This window comes from Corapipo altera, unplaced genomic scaffold (assembly GCF_003945725.1).
Source record: "Corapipo altera isolate COAL_440 unplaced genomic scaffold, ASM394572v1 61, whole genome shotgun sequence".
NCBI lineage: Eukaryota > Metazoa > Chordata > Aves > Passeriformes > Pipridae > Corapipo > Corapipo altera.
Window position 1 is genome coordinate 4,175,142 of NW_020884910.1, and position 21,191 is coordinate 4,196,332.

Sequence of the window (21,191 nt, forward strand, 5' to 3'; positions counted from 1 at the left end):
AGTTACCGCGAGCCACTTCCATGTAAAAGGCTGAGTTAGACAGCCTGTACAAAATATACGTCCCATTCACCCAAGAGACCATTTTGTCCTCAAATTCCACGCTTTTGAATAACAACAAAACCAGGGAAGAGCGCTACTGCCCCCAAAGCATCTTTTGACTTCTGTGTCCCCATTTCACTCAGTGGCTTCTCTTCCCCTGATGGTTCCATGCTGGAGGAGAGACTAGATGCGCAGGTAACGTGGCATATGTGAGTTAACCCATCACTCCTGGCAATCCTTGCTGCCAGAGATCCCAGCTACAATTCCCCCACTTGGGTAACAAACGTGTGCTACTCAGCACGTGCAGCTCCTGGGGAAATTACGTGCCTATCCCTTTTGTCTAGCAGCCTCTCTACATTTTAAATCATAAACTGAAGCCATTTACTTTACAGTAGAATCATCTCTCTCCTTTTCCTTCCCAATTTTATTCCCAGAGGAAGAAACAGATTATGCCCGTACTGCCAGCAATGATGATGAAATACTTATACTGCAGAAGTCAGACACCATGTTTTCTTGGATGTTTCCTGCACTAAAACTCTTCTCCTCGTCCATGGAACAGCAGGAAACATAAAACAGGCAGTGAACGGCCACCACACCAATGAGTTCTCAACACAAAAGCGACAGGAGAAACTTCAGAAATATAACATACCTGCAAGGAACGGAGAAAGGGGTAATCTACTTAACAGAAAATTAAACTATCCTGATTTTAAAAATTAATTGCTGCTTATTGTTACTAATATAGCAATTATTAATAGTTATAACCTTCTTATTATGTTAATTCATCTCCTTTTAAACCCCTGTTGTGCAAGTACCAGCCTTCATCAAGGTAGTTTATAAGCAAACTGTCTAATCACTCAAGTATGAACCCAGTTCAGGTATTCAGCCCAGATGCTGCCAGAAAAGCAACAGCAACAGATGTCATATTCACTGGCACTGCTGATCATGTACTAAAACAAACAAATAAATAAATAAATCACTTTGTTCCTGTTTCTGTCAACCTCCAGGATAGACAGAAACTGAGCATATATTTAATTCTCTGGCTTACTGACTTTACACTAAATATGTGACTGCAGGTTATATTTGTGGTATACCTTCAAGTCCCAACCAGAAGATAGAATTGCTGAATCCCTGGGGAAGATTTTAGAGTGCTCAGTTCTTCTAGTTTTTCAGTTTCCCTGGGATGGGACACTGGTCTTCTTGCCCAGCCAGTCTCATCATATCCCTATCCCCTGAGCATCATCAGGCCGAAGAGTCCCTCACAAAGAGCCCCACTCCCAGTCTTAATCCCTCTGTGTGACTGTTGTCTCCCATAGGAGAGGCTGAGAGAGATGGTGTAGCCTGAAGAAGAGAAGGCTTGGGGGCAGCCCACTAATATAACTCACTCCCAGTGAGTCCATCTCCATCCAGTCCCATATGGTTCCGCTTCCTCTCTTCTCCCATCCCCAATTCTTTGATGTGTTCCCACTCTCATCATGTTCCTTTGTCCCCACGCACCCCTGCCTTGGTCACCTCCCTGACCAGCTCCATCTTTTCTTGAACATGAAAAAGGTGGCTTGCTTCTCCATCACCTCCAAGTATGACAAAGGAAAGCCCCTCAGCAAGTAAGGGAGACACAGACTCGTATCCTGCTCCTGCTGACAAAGATCAGCCCTAGCTCAGCTCATGGCATCTGCATGGGAGTTCTGGCTTTGTCCCAGTACCTTTCCAGCATGGTCTGCGTGCCACGGGGTAGCAGGATGCACATCCTTAGCACACAACAAAGCTGCAACAGGTGAAAAGTCAAGGGTTTTTTCCTTGCTGAATTCTCTGTTGCCTCTGCTGAGCACATGGACAATCACAATTGATTTTTCAAAGGCTCTTTATCTAGCCTAATTCAGGTAGATTTTCTCAAAGATGACAGAAGGCACACCTATGTCACACAGACCACTCTTCTGTTGCATTTTAAGGTCTGGCTTCACAACATGGCAGAAAGACAGCATTCGAAAAAAAATATTTTCATTTTCAAACATGCAGGAACCCATTTTTCCCCTCAATCTTATTCTCAAAAATAGGAGAGAGGAGGGTAAAAATTTCCATCCAAAGTCAGTCTGAGCTAGAATCCAGGGATAGGAAAATTCTAGGCCATGTCTTTCAAACCTGGCAAGATTATTAAGTGTCTCAAAGCAAAGACAGGATAACAATAACGACCACCACAGTTACTCAGGGGGGCAACAATTGTAATCAGGGCAATTGTTAACCCTCATTTACCAAGAGTGAAACTGAGGCAAGAAAAGGTGGAAAGCATTACTGAAAATACCAGGCATCCTTAAACACGAGCAGCACAACCAGTCTCTCCTTGAGGCATCATTATTCTTTTAAATCCTAAAAATACTGTTAGTGTCCCCAGAGAGGATCTGAGCAGGTTGTCGATTAGCCATGATGTTGATGCAGAAATACAGTAGTGGCTCCCATCAGGGTTATCCAGGTCTGGCTGGCCGACGAGCCCTGGCTCTGTGCAGCATGAATGAGGCGAAGCTGCTGTGAGAGACAGATCAGGCACGCAGTGGCTCAAAGCCTGAGTGAGGCAGTTCTGCCAAGCAGGCAGCGTGCAGAGGAGCCAGCACGGGTGTGCCTGCACCCCTGAGCTGCTGCTGGTCAGGACTACTCAAGTGCACAGCACAGAGATGCTTGAGTGACCCTGCACTGTGCAAGCCAGGTTTGATACAGCCACTCGTGAATCAGAGTGAATAAACCATGCCAAAGCTCCTCTGGTGCAAAACCAATTAGGTGCCTCTCCACTGTGATCCCTTATATGCAGTATCTGCGAGACCTTATCCTGACTCCTAAGCAAAAGCATGGAAGGTAGCACAGGTCTGGCACTGCACCCGGGCTGCAAAGCCCTCTCCTGACCCAGGCTCTGGGGAACACAGCGTAAATATAAGCATGGCCCCAGGAGGGCTTATTATCGGTGGAATGACCCCTGCCATGCCAAACACAGACTATTTCCAGGGGAAGCTTCCAGATGTATTTGCTTTCGCCTCACTACCCAGTATCTATAGCATCTGTGTGCTTCACAGTCCAGACAATGTTACTCTGCATGACCTCAGTGTAACAAGAGAAGCACTCTACCCTGGAAATACCAGGGGTAACAATTCCCTGTGCAGCAACCCTCAGGAAATCACCAGCTTCATCCCCCTGCCACAAGGCAGGATTTCCTACAGTTCTGTCACCCTGCCAGCTCCTGGATGAACTTATTCCTAGAAGTCTTCTTCCATGGTGCAAACTCCACACCTCCCCCAGCCAGCCTCTTCCAAAAGTTAGTGACCTCTCCTGCATGCAAAAGGCCTCCAAGGAAGATGTAGATCCTATAGAAGCCAACAGTACATATGGCACTTTGGCACCTGGGTTTAAGGTTAAAACTGTTTGGGTTTCTGCAGGAGAGCATGAGCACACAAGCAAAATGAGCCTTGAGAGCTTTTAATACACTACACACATCCTTACATGGAAAGCAGCCCATAAGATAAAGAACCTCTTCACAGAGTCTCTGAAGTCTTATACATGGTCTATTTGTATATCTGCACTGATGGTAGCGTAGATACATTCACAGAGTACAACACATCCTTGTACACAATGACAAGGGAAAAACATTGCAGTTCTGCCTGGCTGGGCCCCAAGTCAGTGCAGTTTTGCTCCTAACCTTTGTCCTCATTCTATGTCTTAGTTCATGGTTACAGAGGTAACAGTAATACAGCACCCACATGTTTTTCCCAGACAAACCCCTGTCATTCATTCCCTTCCTAGAGGTGGGGAAAGCAAGACCCAAGTGTATGAACTCTCCACTGTGCAAGTATAAAAGAGGGCAGGGGGAAGACACACAGCCTTATAGTCCTCTGCCATGTTATGCAGGGAGCACCTCCTCCTGCCACCTGCTTCCCAAGGCTGGTCAGGGAACAAAAGCCTGAAAACAGGTAGAAAATTCAGCTCTCAGGCAAGAAAGAGCAGAAGTTATCTGGAAGATGAATGGAAAACACAGCACTGGTGAAGTGCTGCGTCTCCCCATTGGAGAAAAAACAAACCATTAGAGTTTTCCTATCCAAGTGCTCAGTACAGCAAAAGAAGTCCAAACAGATCACACAAAGAATTACCCTGCCGTTGTTTTGCTGGTGTCAACCACTGCAGAACAAAAAGGATGAGGTTGTTCAGGCACAACCAGCCTGCTGCCAGAAGACATCCCTTCAGTCTCTCTGCATGCTCCATAAAACCATGAATTGGGACGTGATAAAAAGCAGACCGTGCACCTTTCTACTCTGTATCTATCAGTGTGCTTGTGGAATGATAACCAAAATAGCTGTGAACTCCTCCAGTGACTTGAGTACAGCTGCCCCATCTACTTACCAAACCATCTGCAGGAGGAGGTGAGGAGGATATGTAGTTCTTAACCATTTTCTTTGGTGCTCATTTACTCTGTGTATCTGCATAATCACACACAGGATTTGAAATGAAAGCTGGTTCATGCACACATACAAATTTTCCTACCCCACAGAGATAATGGCTTCAGCCCCTACTCATCCCCACACTACCAATGGGAAAAATGCGTGTGGGTAGGGTGGGGGGATAGTCATGAGCAGAAGCCGTGATCTGACTCTGTCAGCAGATGACTTCTATTTGCACTCGTTAGCACTGCCCTAGCGTGAGCTAACACCACCCCCTCGGGTAATTTAAATTTATAAAAAAAATAGAAGAGAAGAAGCAAAAAAAAAAGCCTGTATTTCTATATTTAGGAGGTTAGGATAATCGGGGTGGAAGAGCCCATCTGTTTGGCGTTCACTCCAGCTGCTATGGATGCGGAAATTTGTCTATTTTCTTTCCTTTTGCCTGTTTCAACTTGTCCTGGCTGACTGTGAGAGACAGAGTGAGCCTGATGTATGGCCACAGCCATTTAGGTATGAAACTGTGTACCATCCCATTGGAATCACAGTAGAACCAATTCACATAACCAGGATCTTCCCCAAGGTAGTGTAAAATAGCTAATAATAATGATTATGATTATTATTATATTTTTATTAATATATTCAGTAAGTCTATGTTTATAACACTGGACACAGGACAAGAAAGAAAGGCACAAGACAAGTTAAAACGCATCTTAGACCTCTATAAAAGTCAGTTTTAGGAAGGCAGCCTCCCCTCTGCCACATCCTTCTTTTGGGACATTTCCCCAAATAAAGCTGGATTTCTGTGGGATGCTGACTCGTCATCAGTGGCACTAGCCACTGGATGGAGACATAGCCACACTTCTTGGCAAACTAACCTCCTCTGCCATCTTCATCTCAAGGCTCTATGAAAGTGAGCCCAAGCTAAATTCAGAAGTGGTCTTTGATCTCCCACCTTCCTGAGCTGACCAGGCTGTGGTCTCAAAATAATGAGGATGCAATTACCTCAAGCAGTCTCTTGATGTTTTTCCTGTCATAGATACAAGTGCCCACAGCTCTTGCAGGATACAGCATCATTGCCCCTTTAAACCTAATGCAGTGCTGCTTATTTTGGTGCTAAAGGCATCCCTGTAGTGTGACAGGACACATGGCAGACTGTTGGGACCATTTGTTGTTTATCTTGTTTGGTATAGGTGATTGTTTTCTAATTTCACAGTGTTCGTCACTGAGGTCATAAAAGGTGCCAGAGACGAGCAATAAGCGTGGATAAATTTTCTGTAGTTAATGCTCAGAAAGCCTTAGAAAGAGGAAAGAAGACTATTGGTGTAAAATTTGGAATTCCACTGCCAGCTTTTCCTCACAGGATCCTCTCCAGCCCTGGGGCTGGAATCACAGGACAGAACATGGAGGAGGACAGTGGGTGAGGAGCATGGGTCAATAAATAGTAATACAGATTGGGGAACACACAGTCCAGGGACTCCACAGTCCTCCCTGCAGCACACACTGCTAGTCCAACTCCAGCACTCCTTTCTTCTGCCTGACAAAGGTTTCCTCACCTTCCCCACTACACAAAGCTGAAACTCCTATTGATTTCTGTGTGTGCAAGATTGGGATCTAGATCATCTCCTAAAGGGCAAGACATATGCACAGAGATACAAAAACCCTCCTTCTGGAAAAATCCCTCTTCTCATGTACATTATGCAAGTTGCTTGCATACAAGCATTGGCAGACATTGATGACCACATTTTGCAGGATTATCCCTGTGATATGTCTGGTCTGGGGCTTTGGTGCAGAGCATGGCTCAAGTGCATTTCTGATCACTGGCATAAGAAATAACACCTTATTCCTCTGACTCTCTGCTCCAAAGAGGTCATTTTAGCCCTTGCAAGTCAGCAGGAACAGTCGCTATTCTTCACCCAAAATTGACTGCCTATTTCTGCAGTTGCATCCCACACATCATTCATCACCTAGAGATGGCTTTTTCTCTTCCCAGATTCCAGACCACGCTGGCCTGAGCCATCTGTGGTCTTCTGCTAGCTACTTCAACTCAATGTGTCCATGGGCATTGTGGCCCAGAAACAATTGTTTCCTTGGAACACAAGGCGCCTGCACCCATCCCTGCTCTGACAGAAAAGGCCTTAGATATTACTTGTCTCTCCATAGGGTTCATGAAATTAGATGGGCAGGTACAGGTGAGGTACTCACTGTCACACTCAACCCTCTGCTAGACATAAGAGAGCCCACAAAGTTCAGCCTGAAGGCACAAATGGGAAGAACATGAGGCCTCACTGGTTCACAAACCCACAAAATCGACTCTTCAACTGTGCCTTCCAGGCAGGCCAGCGAAACACCATCTGCCTTACAAAGCTGAAGGATGTATCACAAAACTTCAGAAGCTGCTTTCCACAACCTGTAGCTTTCAAAAGTTGCACAGAAGAATGTAAACCTTTAACAGTTTACATTGTTATGACAGCTCTTTAAGGTGCTAGAGTAACTCATACCTATTCCTTGCAGATCCAGAGAAACTTCCTTTCTCTGATGGTCACTTTTGTCAAACAGTATTTAATATTTCCAAATGAACTTTTTTTAGAGTCATGATAAGTGGATGGAAAATATTCTGAAATCTGAGAAATCTTTAAAAATGAAGATATAAGTAAAATAGCAACTGAAACTGATGGGTGAGGATTCTTGGGGAGGTTTTTTATTTGGTGGGTTTGGGTTTTTTTTTTCAATTATTCATGTTAATTCCTACAATATTTAAGGGGGAAAAATACAGAGAATGACATGTGTGGGAAATTTCAGCTTAACTGCCTTGTGTTTGATGAAACCAAAAATACTGCAAGTTAATGCAATATTTAAATCATTGCTTTCCCCTCTCCCCCTCCCCATTTGAAAGATGCAATGCCCCATAACTGCAGATGAGGAAACAAAATTCTCTTGCATGTTCACTTTCATGAAAGATAAATTTCCTTTTTTCTCTATTTTGGTCCCTAATTCAGAAAACCACTTAAACACATGCTGAAGTTCATAATTTGCCACTCTACCACTTATGCATCTACTCAAGAATATGCCTGAAGTCAGGCATATGCACAGCACACTGTGGACTTTACAGCGTTCTGTTCATTTCTGCAACTATTCTAATTCAGTGACGTGAATGTACAAGGAAGTAACACATTTTGAGCAATTTTAGCACTCACTGACAAAAGTGAATTTTGAACTTGCCTATCCATGCAAACAGTCTGAATAATCATTAAAAAGTAATAGCTAATTCTCGATACCTTTCAGAAACTGCTGAATTTTAACAATTACTTTTAGTTGTCAGAATAGTGAAATACTATGGCATGAACTTTTGCTCTGTATCACCGGTGAGCAACAAAACCTGGAGCTGAAATGCTGCTACCCCTCCTACAAAACAATAAAAAAAAACCAAAACCAAACCTGCTCATAAGCTTGTGGTATGTCAAATATTATTTGTAGAAGCTATTCAGTAAGTAATTTCAAATAAGTAAAATGCAAAGAAACCACAGGATGTTCACAAACAATTTGCAAATAGAAATGGAAGAGGAATTCATTAAATAAATTATTTCCTATAAATTATTCACCTACCTCTAATCTTACTACCACTTAGAATATAAAATTCATGCCATAAAAGATACAGGATTCGTGCCATAAATGATAGAGGATACATAACAAGGCATCATTAACTTTTGCATTTCCCAGTGCTGCTTTATTTTGGCTGTCCAGTTATGTATGCATTATTATATATTATATATATACACACGCATTAAGGCAGCCTTTTGACTTTAATGGACCTGGAGTGTAATACGTTTCTCTTTTAAAACCTGAGCTAAGGAGACCTGGTCTGATTTTAGACTGTGATTTGATTTTGAGCTCCGAGGCTGAATAACTCTTCAAATCTGAGAGAACAATCCAAGCTGTTCTCTAAGCAAAGCCAAAACAAATGGAAGTCTTACACAGTTGGCTAATTTAATGAGATTTACACAACTTGGGCCCATTTCATATAAATTCACAGTGAAGGCTGGACATTTCTTTTTGTCCATCAAGCCACATATTGAACTCTTTCATAAAGGTGAGAGATGCAGGAGACACGCATCAGAGAGCCAAGGGAAGAGGAAGATCTAGAAGAAGATCACTGACAGTGGAAAACAGTGGCTTTCTGGGACCTACCAGCTCTGCGCTGGCTCACAGGGTTGGCAGCATCCTCACTCGAATCGCTTTTCTCCTTCTGAAGCTGCAAGACAAGTTGCCAGCTGTGCCCTGGCTATATGGCCAGTGCAACAAATTCCAGGAAAAAGCCCTAAAATATGCTATGAAATTCATTTTAGCCGTGAAAACAAAATCTATAAAGAGTTCTTACTCATAAGCAAGGATGAAGGCAGCTTTTTCATCTTGTTCGTGTCCTGCCTTATTCTAAGTGACAGCTATATTCCACTACTTGTTTGGTCTCCAGCAGTTGTTTATTTTTTTAATATCATAACTGTTTACTTTTAATTAAAAGTGTGATGATTGTCACTGAATTTCTCAATTTGTGGAAAACTGATGAAAGCTGTCATTCCTTGGTTATGGAGGAAGGGAACAAAACAAGATTCTTGCAGTTGTAGAAAGAATCTCTCAATTATCTGCAAAGCAAATTCTATTGCTGCTACTGGCTGTGAGTTGCAACTAAAGGCTACACCTCACCATCCATACACTTCTTTACTTCTTGGAAATGAAAAAAGGGTTGGTTTTGCAGAGTTTCACCATTCTGGACTGACTCTTAGCAGACTCAGTCCTTGGCCCAGTGGATGTCAGGTGCATTTGTCAAGCCTGAGCACAGCACAGGGGCCCTACACACAGTGTTATTACACACTAGTATTTCCACAGTACTTATGAGTGTTTTAAAAGACCCTCAGCTCAGGGCCAGAGCAAGCAAGGGTATAGGGTCGACTTACATCAGACACCTCTTGCAAACTCCAGTCCTAGGTCCTGACCTAGAGGCCTTAAAAGCTAAATAAGCTTTACCGTGGCAGTTGCTACACCAAACACAGGAAGAATAGCTGTGGTTCTGCTGACAAGACTGCTTCCACTCCTTCTTATTTTCAACATAAATTCACATCAGCTAGGTTGTTCAAAAGGAACCTGGGGGAATTGAGTGCTTAATTCCCACAGGTACCTCACAAAATCCCAATTGTAACAGACAGTGCTCTATTTTTTTTTCTCGTTTCCAGAGTGAAGCCACACCATGCGTAGAGAGTGGATAAGGAGGGAGGGCTGCATTAAACTAGATGGAAACTATGGTTTCCTTGAGAAATGAAGACAATAATTCAAAATGTATGAGGACCAGATCCACTCCTCTATAGCAGTGCTCTGGCTAGCACATCTCCACCATCCGTTGCAAAGCTCACACAGAAACACAAATTGAAGGCAGGCCAGTAATGTAGCAAGGATACTAAGCCTTCCAAACCTTCTAAGCTATCCCTGGTTGATTTCACAGAAAAAACAAGCAGAGAAAGATTTCCTCCAAAGGGTCCTCAAGGCACAGATGGTTTAAGATTGCCACCAGTGTCACAGACTGCACCCAGCATGTGAACAGGCAGCAAGCCAGAGTCAAGAAAGAGAGACATCATCCCCAGTGACCCCAGGGCCACCCTTCTGGGGGTGCCGTGCACGATATTCATCATGACGGTGGTCGAGACAAGGATGAGGGAAGAGAAGCTTTCAATTTAGTCACCTCAGATTTTCTTTAAAGGCTCGAAGTTGATAACCATCCAGGAGCCACTGCCATAAAAACTCAGGATGAAAAACATCCAGCAGGTCACTAACTAAATCAGTGGACAGGCATCATGGTCCCATGGGGAAGGCATGGGCTGGCACTCAGGAGATGCAGGCTTCAAGCCCAGGTTGCCCATGGGAATCCTGTATGACTGTGGGAAAGACACTTCCCATCTCTGGGCCTCAGTTTTCCCCATCAGCTGCATGATGATCTAGATAACATGGTTGTTACCTGAGTCAGTGAAAAGAAAGATTATACAAAGATTAACATTAAAAACGTGGGTTGGGTGGATGAAGCATAGATATGAAAGGTTCTGAAAAATACATGGGCCTCTGTCTTCACGTTTATCTCTTTCTACAGAGTGGTTGGTAAAAGCAAAAATAATATGCTCTCCCTACAAAGGCAGTACAGAGTAGACACATATATTTAGATCACTGGGCAAACATATACCAACTTTTGTCCAAGGTAGGAAAATGGTAGCCTGTGCTACAGAGGGAGAGAAAGACAAAGACATCTGAAGTCACCCTGAAATAAGGAAAGGATCCAGATCTCTGGGACAGACTCAGCTGTAGCATAAGCATTGATGCTAGCCATACTCAAGAAGGTCAGGAACAAATGGCAGGGCTCTCACAAGTCTGACCTGGAGGTCTATCAGGTGCTAGATGTATATAGGACAAGCACTGATCTTCCTGCATGTCTAACAAGTAATTTCAAACCCCTAAACAAATGGTAGGACACTGCAGCAGAAGTAACCCTCAGGAAGGACAGGACAAACCACCTTTTCAATCATTTTATTTTGCAGGTTTTTTGGCTTGCATAGCTATCCCCCTTGCTTGGCTGAGGGTGTCACATGCTGCTTTTCCTCTCTCAGGAGAGATCAATCTTTCACTAGGGCCACTCACTCGACTCTAACCCCAATATGTGTTTTTTGCCCCTTCTACTTGTTTGAAGCATAAAAATGGCAGCACAGAGACCCAGTGGCAGCAGGTGGGAATGGAGCCCACATTTCCTAATCCCCAGCACTCACAGCCAAAAAAAATCAAAAAGGAAAAAGCAAAAAATAAAGAGCTCCCCCGCCCCCCCGGTTTCTCCCTTACATGCATAGCATCATCGCTGCTGAGTTGCAGCCTCAGAGAAAAGAAAGAAAGAGGCCCAAAAGGCAGCTAGGAAACCCACCGTCCATTGGCTTCCCTCCACGCGAGGCGAGCGGACTCCTTCTGCTGCAGTGACTTGGCAAGCACACCTCGCTCTGACTCAGCACCTCGCCGGCACCTCCTGTCAATTATTCCCACAAACTGCTGACTCCGGAAGGGCTATTTGCAATTAGGATGCAACACAAGCCGGTGGTGGTGGGATGCCTCATCTCCCCCCCTTCACCCGCAGCAGTCCCCTCCAGCTGAGCCCTCTGGCTCAGGGCTGGAGCTCCCAGTGAAGGTGAAGCAGTGGGGGACGGGGGATGTAGTCCAGGAGGGCTGGAGGATGGGGACTAAGAGGGTGGGGGAAGCTTCCTGCGTTGTACCTATTCTGTGGATAAACAGACAACTGCTGTCAATGTGGCAGCTGAAATGCAGTCTCACAAAATAAAAAAAAAAAAAAAAGCAAAGCAGCCACTGGGAATAGGGATGAGAGCAGCAAGAACAGATGAAACTATGCAAAAAAGCTACTGTAGGGCTAACTAATATAACAGCATTCCCCAAAGAACAAGCAAAACGCAGCCTTGCTGCAACTCCATGCAGCTTAGAAACACAAGCCTACTCTCTGTATCCAAGGCATTTTCAGTGCAAAAGAGGGAGGCGCTGATTGCGGATGAGTCCCGTAATAAGGGCCCAGGGCACACCAGCTGTTTCAGAGGCAAAAGGAAGAGCTGCCCTTGACAAGCCAAGGACATGATAATTTTGCAGACAGACAGAGGCTATTCTGTCCCTCTGCCATGTAGCCAAGGTCCTCCCAACCTCTCTGAGCCACTAGCTCACAGCACACAGCCCAAAAGCCAAGCAGGCTTGCAGCCTAGCAGCTCCACAACCAATGGAGACATCCAGACATCAAACCCCATCAAACAGTGAAACACACTCAGCTATGGAAGAAGCCCAGAAGCCACACAAGCCAAACAGTGCCCTGCAGAAGCCCTCTGGCACTTTTTCTCAAGCATCTTCACTAAAACAACAAGGTCTTTCCACGCACCCCTCTCTTCTTCCCCAAGGGTCGTGGTGAGCTTCAGGCCCCACTCACTGGCACAAGCAGTGAGAGGCAGCAGAACTAGTGATGCACAAGAACTGGAGGGACTCAGAGCACTCCCTGCAGGAGCACCCAGGGACTTTTTAGCCAAGAAACAGGGCTGTACTTTCTGAGATATCATTTCTAAACCAAACATTTTGTAGAGTGCAGCTAATGTTGACAGACCACATGTGAACACAAGTCAGAACAGGCAGTTGTGAAGCTGGAGCAAAAGGCTCCAAGGAGCATTTCAGGTTTGATGCTGAAGCCTGCAGTGAGCCATACCCTACAACATGAGGCAACATCCACTTTATACAGCCATATCAACCAACAAAGTGTCCAGCATGTCTTGTAGTCTGTGTACCCACAACTGCAGAATTTATCACAGACTGATGACCCGCCTGGAAATCCAGAGTGGGTAAAAAGGCAGAGACATCAACCTGCAAGATGGGTGATACACAAATCCCATCTAGATAGCCAAGGCTGAAGAGGGAGAAAAGCTAACTAAAACTCAAATCTCACTAAAGCAACCTGGATTTACCAATGGCCTGCTGATCAGGTAAGGAATATCTACTGCACCACGTGAAGTGAGAGCAAAGGAACAAAGTCAAAATAAACAAAAAAATAGTGACTTCAGCAACATGTTCAAGAATTAGCTGAGTGTCACAGCAGGTCACAATTCTGCAGCGTCTTAAAGAGCGTAGGTAGGACTTGGAACAACCTGCCCCAGGGCACTCAGAATCTAAAACACTGCAATTGATGCAAAGATACTAAGTAATGGGAACTGCAATTGTGACAAAGACACAAAGGACCGGAGACTGCTACATAATCAAATTTAACATCCCTGTGAGAAAAACGGTACCAGAACTTTGCACTGTGCCTCTCGAATGTTAGAAAAAAACAATTACATGTAGAAACAGTCAAAACAACCTAACTCCAAAAGCAGCAAAATTAAATTTGTTATACTCTGTACAATGGTGTGTTGAAGCAATCTCAGCATCGACACTGACAAGGTAGTAGGTGCCCCTAAACAAAAAACTGCTGAGAAGCAAGGGAGCACATTGTATGGCCAAACAAAAGGAACAAGAAGTGATTCAGTCTAAGCAGTTGCTTCATAAAGTGGTAGCTAGGACTGAGAGCAAAAGTGAAAAAACAAACAATCATTTCAGTACATTCAAAGGACAGGTCCAGAAGTGCTGAACAGGAGGAGAATGAAATTTCTCAAGTGGCTGTACTGCTAGCGAAGACAAGCAAGCTCTTACTAAGTCAGGTGTTTCCTGAAGTTAGCTATGTTCTCCCTAAGAGAGGGTATAGGGTTAGCCTGGAAATTGCAGCAGGGCTTGGTTAAACCAGACCAATACCCTAAGCCCCAAAAAGTACGTAACAGGAGACAAACCAGCTTGATCTCTGCTCAGGGGAACTTGTGGACGTTCAATCCACTTGAATTTTGGAAGGAAAAGGACAAGACTAAGTGATTAATTTTCTGCCACTTCAAAGTGCACCTGCTAAATTGTTCTGGGCAGGATGCCAGTTCAGTGACAGACCTGTCCGCTGCTTGCCTGGTGTGGGAACTCTCCCCTTTGCTTCACGCTCAGTGGGGTTCAGGCCACTCAGGGTCAGACTGAGTCCAGAGCCGCTGCCCCACCATTCAGTGCCCCGGCTCAGAGGCATGGGAGCCCCTCTCCCCCTGTCCTTGCTCTGGCCCTGATTACAAAGGATTACCCCCAGGTTTCATACCAGTTCTGGGGTGGTTTAATCTATTCCTTAATATCTGGAAGAGAGACAGGAAGCTGGCAAAGTGATTTGGGCTGGCTGAGACAAAAGAAGATTGAGATAGACTTCCAAGGGATCTGACAAAGCTCAGCAAGTGGGCAGCATAATGCAAGATGAAATTCAACATTACCAAACGGACAGTAATAAGAACTTGAGAGAATAATCTGAACTACTCACATACCATGGGGCTCTAATTCAAATGTAATCACTTGAGAAAAATATCTTGGTATCGCTGTGAACAGCTAAATGAAAACATCTGTTCAACATGTAACAGTGGTCAAAGAAGCAAGCAAGCTGTTAGGATGTCTAAAGGCGGAGGCTGAAAAGGATGCTGGAAGTATTCAAATGCCACCATGAACACTAGCAGTGCACCCTCAGCTGGAACTGCTGTGGTTACTTCTGGAGGGCAAATTTGAAAATGCAGAAGGCAGAGAAAGGTTTCATCATTCACTCCTCAAAAACACTTAGTGGTCAAGCACAGTTAAAACTCGGACAATTAAATTTGGAGACAAGTTACATAGAAAGAAATTATCAAATGGAAATGAAGAAGTGAAAAGTGCTTCTCTATATTTTTGTTTGTTTGTTTGTTTATTTTTTCAAGAGAAAAAATGAAAGGTTGTTCAACATAACTGAAGAGCAGGAAACATGACTGGACATAAGGAAAATATTATTATTTTCCTTTTCTGTTTTTACTTTTTCTGCTTATTCGAAACAGCAGAAACCATAGAGGCCTACGCATTTATAAGGATACTGGGAATATCCACAGACATGTCAGGTAGAATGAAAATTTTTTTGAAAATGAAAAAATAGAAAGAAAAGAACATAGCAGGACTATACCCTTATGCTTCCAGGCATCAGCCAACTTCTAATTAATGAGGATTAGGAAGTAGGCTCCCCAGTGGGCATGCAGAGAGGGTGTACTAGCCCACTTGCTCTCGGCAGGTGCTGTTAATATGTCAGGCGGAGGAAGAGTCGAGTCTGGACAGCCTCCCTGCAGTCCACTCTGTTTGGGAGGCTGAAGTGTTGGGGCCCAGTGGGATTGTACACTAACCCTTCCAAACACCGACTGAAGAGGCTGCAAGAAGGGGCTTGTTTAGCCCAGCTCAGCCTGGCTCCTGGCAAGGTGGGAAGTTTTATGTCTGTTGGTTTGCAAGTGGAAGGGGCTTCTCTGAAGAAAGGGGAGGGGATGACATTTTATTCGCTTTGCATTGACAGAAGGAATACATATGACCTAATTCATTTTATGGCAAGGAAGTGGAGTGTGGACATGCCATGAAATTAAAAGAAAATTGGCTTGTGTAGGCATTGAAGTCCTGAGCAATACATACTATTCCAGCCTATTCCTGTGGCTCTGGTATGACACCAGACTCCTGTTTGCTAAATGTTTGGTACTGATTGCTCTCTCTGGAGGTTTTGGCACCTCCTGTTGAAGCATCCAGCTTTGGCCATGCCACCACAGACCAGTGGTCTGACCTGACCCAGCACTCCTTAGACAGGCTGCTGCAGAAATGGACCACATATTGCAAACAGTGTGTCTTCACCTCCCCACAAATGACACTCCTGGCTTCAGCATTCCAAGTAAAACTGGACCCCAGACATAACTAAGTGAATTTCAAACACTGGCTTTCTCCCGCTGTTGCTTGTGAAACACAAGCTTATGGTCTCATAGCTAGGTTGGCTCACAAGGGTATGAGAAAATAAATGCACAAGTTTTTGTCCCTAAGGAAGCAGTCTGATCAGTCTAATGCCAAGATTACATTTGAAATTAACTTCATGCAGAGATGCAATGTACAAGTATGCTATGCTGCCAGGAGGAGACCTGTGGCTCTGCACATGCACTATTAATAAGAGACTGAGTTTGACCTGCTAGTACTATTCTGACTTCTCCAGTAACTGTTGCAGAAGGGGAAGCAATGATTAAGAAATGGGCTGTATTTTTTAAACAGAAACTTTTCTTACTTCATATGCCATAAACTGCCTCTTTTGGTACAGGCAATGTTCTACAGCACAATGAATACAGAAAGGACAACAGCAATGCCACATACATGTACATGATGTTTGCATACATGTGTCAAGATGGCTAAAATAATGGGCAGAGCCTGTGCACTACTACCACCAAATGCTGCAAGTTGTTTTATATCACTGCTCTTTGTAAATGCCCCATAGAAACAAAAAGTAGCAACCACTAAGGTTTTTACTGCAGTTACTTCCACAAAACCAAAACTTATCAAACATTGAATGTTTTGTAAAATCATAACTGTGTTTCAAAAGAAAGAACAGGGTGAAAAAAAAAGTAAAAAATACAGAAACATCCAACTTAAGCATCTTTGGGATGAAAAGTTTTGACTTTTCACATAAAAATACCGTTTTGCTTAAGGTACTTTACTGTATTGTAATAATACAATTCCACAAAGAGACACAATATCAGCATCATAAGATGGAATTTCTCTCAAAAATTTCCTTTTAAAACCATCAAAGCTTTTGACTTCTATTTCCGTTTAGAATGAAGCCAAATTCCTCAATCCGGATGAAACAAAGCATTTGTTCTCAGCCCAGCTCAAACAGCAAAAAAAAGGTAGAAACCAGAAAAGGCACAAGTGACCTCCAAAACCAAAAAGTTGAAAACTTGTAAGAAAAAAAAAAAAAAAAACAACCAAGAGTTCCCTGTGCACAGTTAAAAATGCTGTGCTTTCTCCCTGGTGCACAAGACATGAAACACTTGCGAGAAAAAAGTAGGGAGGCATATGACTAGAAGCTCTGTAATTGTGACTTCTCTAAAGGAGAGGCTAGGCAGATGCCCTACCTGACAGCAAGAAAATCAGTTCATCCCTGCACACATCAGTTTTCCATGCTATTAATCAAACTGACTGCCCTCACAAAGTAAGTTTGGAGACTCTCTATTAGTTAATGTTCATAAATGACTGTGCAAACACAAGGTAGTATTAACCAGGGAACAGTCTTTGTTACACCACTATTTGTTAAACAACCAAGAGCTAAATTTCCCTCTGAACATTTACAAAAGGGAAGGCAGCATTAGTGCTCCACAAGGAGAAAACTACAAAGAACAGATTTTTCAGTGCATGCACTTCTCCTTGAAATAACTGTGTTAAAAGCACTTTACTTAAAAAGCACGATGATAGTAGCATCCTACTAAATATAGATGACTCACCACAATTTAGTAGTGAACATCACTAAAGTGGACCATTACATTATTGCTTAACCTGCTGCATAAATTTAAGCATTCTCCTGTGGTTATAGTTTGCACCAAGACACTCAAGACTACTACCAGCATCCGCTGACCTTCAGTGGGTCACGAGGTCTCTCTGGGTCCCACTTTCTCCATCTGAACTATTGATATAAGAATAAAAACACTACTCCACAATGAAGGCAGGAAAAAGGATTCCTAAGTTTCTTAAAGAGTTGTTTATACCATACTTTGTATATCCGTATTAGTACCGAGAAACTAAATATAGCTGCTCTTGAGGCACTTTGAGATCCCTCGAGAATGGAATCTTATAAAAGAAAATTGTGGTTTAGGCAATACTGAAGAAACAGAGGTAAAGAATTGGTTTCCAGAATAAAGGAATGATGCCCACTTCAGAGATGCAAGAAGTAGTTAATGCATCTGTGTTTACCGCTGGGGACCAAGGTCAGGTCGTGAGCAAAATGATTTATCTACACGTCACAAAACCACACAGCTTGACACAAATGGCAATCTGTTCCAAAAAAACTGCATAAGCGTGGAAGGGCGAAGGACTGACACAGTATTCTCTTGCTAAGGGCTGAGGACCTGGTGCAGGGCTGGGAAGGATACGCGGGCTAGCAGAAGGGTGCTGCAAGGCCAAACCACTTTCAACTGTGAGAACCCCAGACCGACAGGAGAGTGACTTCAGCTGAAGGCTAGAAAAGTCATGTGAAAAGTTGAGGACTTGCTGCTGCATTAATACACTGCTGCCAGGCACCCTCGCCCCCACACCCTACCCTGCTCTTGCAAGATCCAGCTGTGGTGGACTGTAACACACTGAAATCTTCCCTGTTGCAATACTATGTCACAGGATCCAAACATATGCAGTTAAAAAAAAAAAAAGTCAGTTCTGCAGTCTAACTGTACCCAATGTGTGATTTCTACCACATTTGACAATTTGCAGGATGCTATTTCTGGCTACATAGCAGGATTAATTAGCACTCACAGGTTTGGTTTCAAAGTTCTAAACAGAATTCCCTCCCATCTTTCCCTGAACTTCCCCAAGGAGCTTGAAAAAATATTATTTCCACCAAAGTCATTAAGCTCATAATGCTTTAGAGAGAAAACATAGATGCTGCTCCTGCCCCAGGACCATTAAACACGGATATAACAGGCCCAGAAAAAGCAGACATCTAGTGCCAGTTACAAAGAATCATTGCTATTCTACAAATTGCACAACCACATAAGAAAATGGGACTATAATACTTGATTGAAATTTCGCTACAAAGTCTGACAGTATTTTATCATAGGTATAAAGTGTGAGAATTATGAAATGGCCTTCAAGGTCCTTTTTTCCCCAACACCTTTCATTTGTGTGGCATTAAGTATTTTGTCCAATTATACACTCTCACGGTTTCTGATCCTTTAACTTTTAAGCCTTTCATTTAGGTATCGCTTTGCATATGATCCCCTCGTTTTTCTTCTATGTATTCTAAACCAACCTGAAACCTCAAAAAAAGAAAAAAAAAAACAAACCAGAAATCACTGTTCTTAACCAGACTTGGCAACCCAGAGCAGAAACACTTACTAATCTTCTGCAAATGTTGTTTAGAAAAAAACTCTCCCAATTTAATTTCACCTTTCATGAGTGTATGTCTGTTCCTTATCCCTTAGCAGGGTTTTCTATTCAAATTCAAGAACCACTGAAAATATGACCACACTGAGTAACACAGAAATAACTGTGCACCACAGCTATTTTCATCTACCACCAACTTCTAAAGACTTTTCCTAAGACAAAAAGAAAAAAGCCAAGCTTGAGACACAGGTGGTTCATTCAGGTAGTCTTTAAGTCTTGAAGGAAAGTGCAAGAAAAAGCACTATGCTATTGCAGAGAAATATTTAATGGAAAAGTGTGTTTCTGTACCCAGTTGTCTCCAATGTCATTGCTCCCATGTGCCCTCAACCAAAAAAGAAAACTAGATATTGAGTCAATCTTCTAGCTTAAAAAGATAATTAAATGCTCCTTTAATTTTAACCTTAAATGTGATCACCGTTGTATGTTTTTGCAGCAATACCACATCAATAGAAGCACTTCACCACCTACAAGCCTCTAAATCCAGTAAGCACAGAAACTTTCTAGACATTTACACGTTTGCAATGTCTGCAGAAAAAAACTGTAGCACTGAGAACCTGAAAGTAATTGAATTCCCTTTTCAAAATGGGAAAAGGACAAAAAGCAAACAAATAGTATGAAGTATGAATGCTGACATGATTTCTTTCAATTAAATGCTAATAATTTTTTCCCCTATAATTTATATCTTTGAAGTCAGCAGGTGCAATTTCCAGTTAATACATCTGACTCAGACTCCCAAACATTTTCTGAGGATAGGACACAGGGTGCTTTTGGAGCTGATGCATTTGTGAAAAGTTGATCTTATCCATCACAAGACTTGTTTCTCAGCAGGTCCTGGGTAGAGGGGAACAGCCTGTTGTGCCTCACAGGGCAGTAACAGCTAGGCACAGCTACCCAAGCAGCAGACTCCACCCAGATCCAGACTGTGAGGAGGTTTCATCCAGACCTTGCTGAGACATCTCTGGTCTTCTCATGAGAGTTTTCGTAATTTCTTACTGTCCTCTCAGTCTCAGGGATCCCTTGCAGAAAGTCTCACAGTGTCCCAGTAGTGAAGGTGGCCAGCAGCAGTGCTCAGTCATCTCAAAGCTGTGCAGAGACAGACTGCGGAGCAGACCTCTGCAAAACTACTTAGTGGAGCTCTGGATAAATCAGTAGAAAATTGCCCTATAGACCTCAGTAAACCATAACCGAGCAGGCCTGCTCTAAAGTTTGGCATTACTTGAAATAAGTCATTGCCACCTGATCAACAGATGAGTCTGAACATCTTGCACTTTGTAATTTCTTCTGTTGCCCTTATCACAGCACCTCCTGGTGCTCTTCGGCAATGCACTAAGTGATGTGAGTAGCATCTGTCACATGCAATTTGTTTCCTCTCCACACAGGGACCAGGGTACACACCTTATTTCGGAAGGGCTTTGGGGGCGGGAGGTGATGAAGTGATGTGTGTGTCTCCGCATCCCCAGGGGCAGGCACGTATCTTAGAGCTGAAGCAGTGTGCCGTGCGCCTGGAAGGAGGAGGCAGAGGGGAGGACCCTCGGGGGACACAGAGGGCTCCGGGCAGCCTGTCACCATCTCTGCAGAAAGTTCCCTGCTGCCTCAGGGCCTGAGGGATAGACCAGAGTTTTCCACCCAGGTGAGCTTACCAAGGGGCTAGGCCCAGACAACTCAGCCTAACGTGAAGCCCAGATTAAAGCAAGTTTTACAGCACTGTAAAAAAAAAAAATAAAATATGTATACATATAATAATAGTAGGAAGGATGGTGCAGCGGAGGCAGCAAAAGGAGCCGAGCGGAGCAGCGCTCCTTCCCCACGTCTGCCTGCAAAAGCACTCGCCCGCCGCCGCATTCCCGAGCATCACCGGCGGGACCGCAATCAAAACTTACCCACGGACGGGGCATCGCCGCGGGACCGCCGCGGGCGACCCCAGGGCCGCCCGGCGATGCGCCCGCCGTCCGTGGGCACCGCGCCCCGCTCCACCCTAGCAGCACTCACCTCTCAGGGCCAGGAGCGCGGCCAGGGCTACCGGCACCCACCTCCCGCCGCCGCCGGGGCGCCGCCGCGTCATGCCGGGCCGGGCGAGGGGCGCGGACGGGCCGCCGAGCCCTGCCTGTCCCCGCCGCCGCAGGTGCCGCCGCCGGTGGTGCCGCCGCCGCCGCCGTCCCGGGA

General features: G+C 44.1%; 1 protein-coding gene across 2 annotated transcripts in view; it reads right to left on the reverse strand.

Annotated features, from left to right (window-relative positions):
- Window positions 1-21,172, reverse strand: part of IGSF11 (immunoglobulin superfamily member 11) — a 101,420-nt gene extending 80,248 nt beyond the window's left edge. The window contains exon 1 of one of the 2 annotated variants that reach the window (XM_027653627.1): window positions 21,018-21,172. In XM_027653627.1, coding sequence (XP_027509428.1) covers window positions 21,018-21,090 — 73 coding nt within the window. In that variant the 5' untranslated portion in view covers window positions 21,091-21,172. Of the gene's footprint in view, window positions 1-11,397; window positions 11,536-21,017 lie in introns of those variants that run through there. The other variant, XM_027653628.1, reaches the window with a different exon arrangement.
- Between the last annotated feature and the right edge of the window lie 19 nt (window positions 21,173-21,191).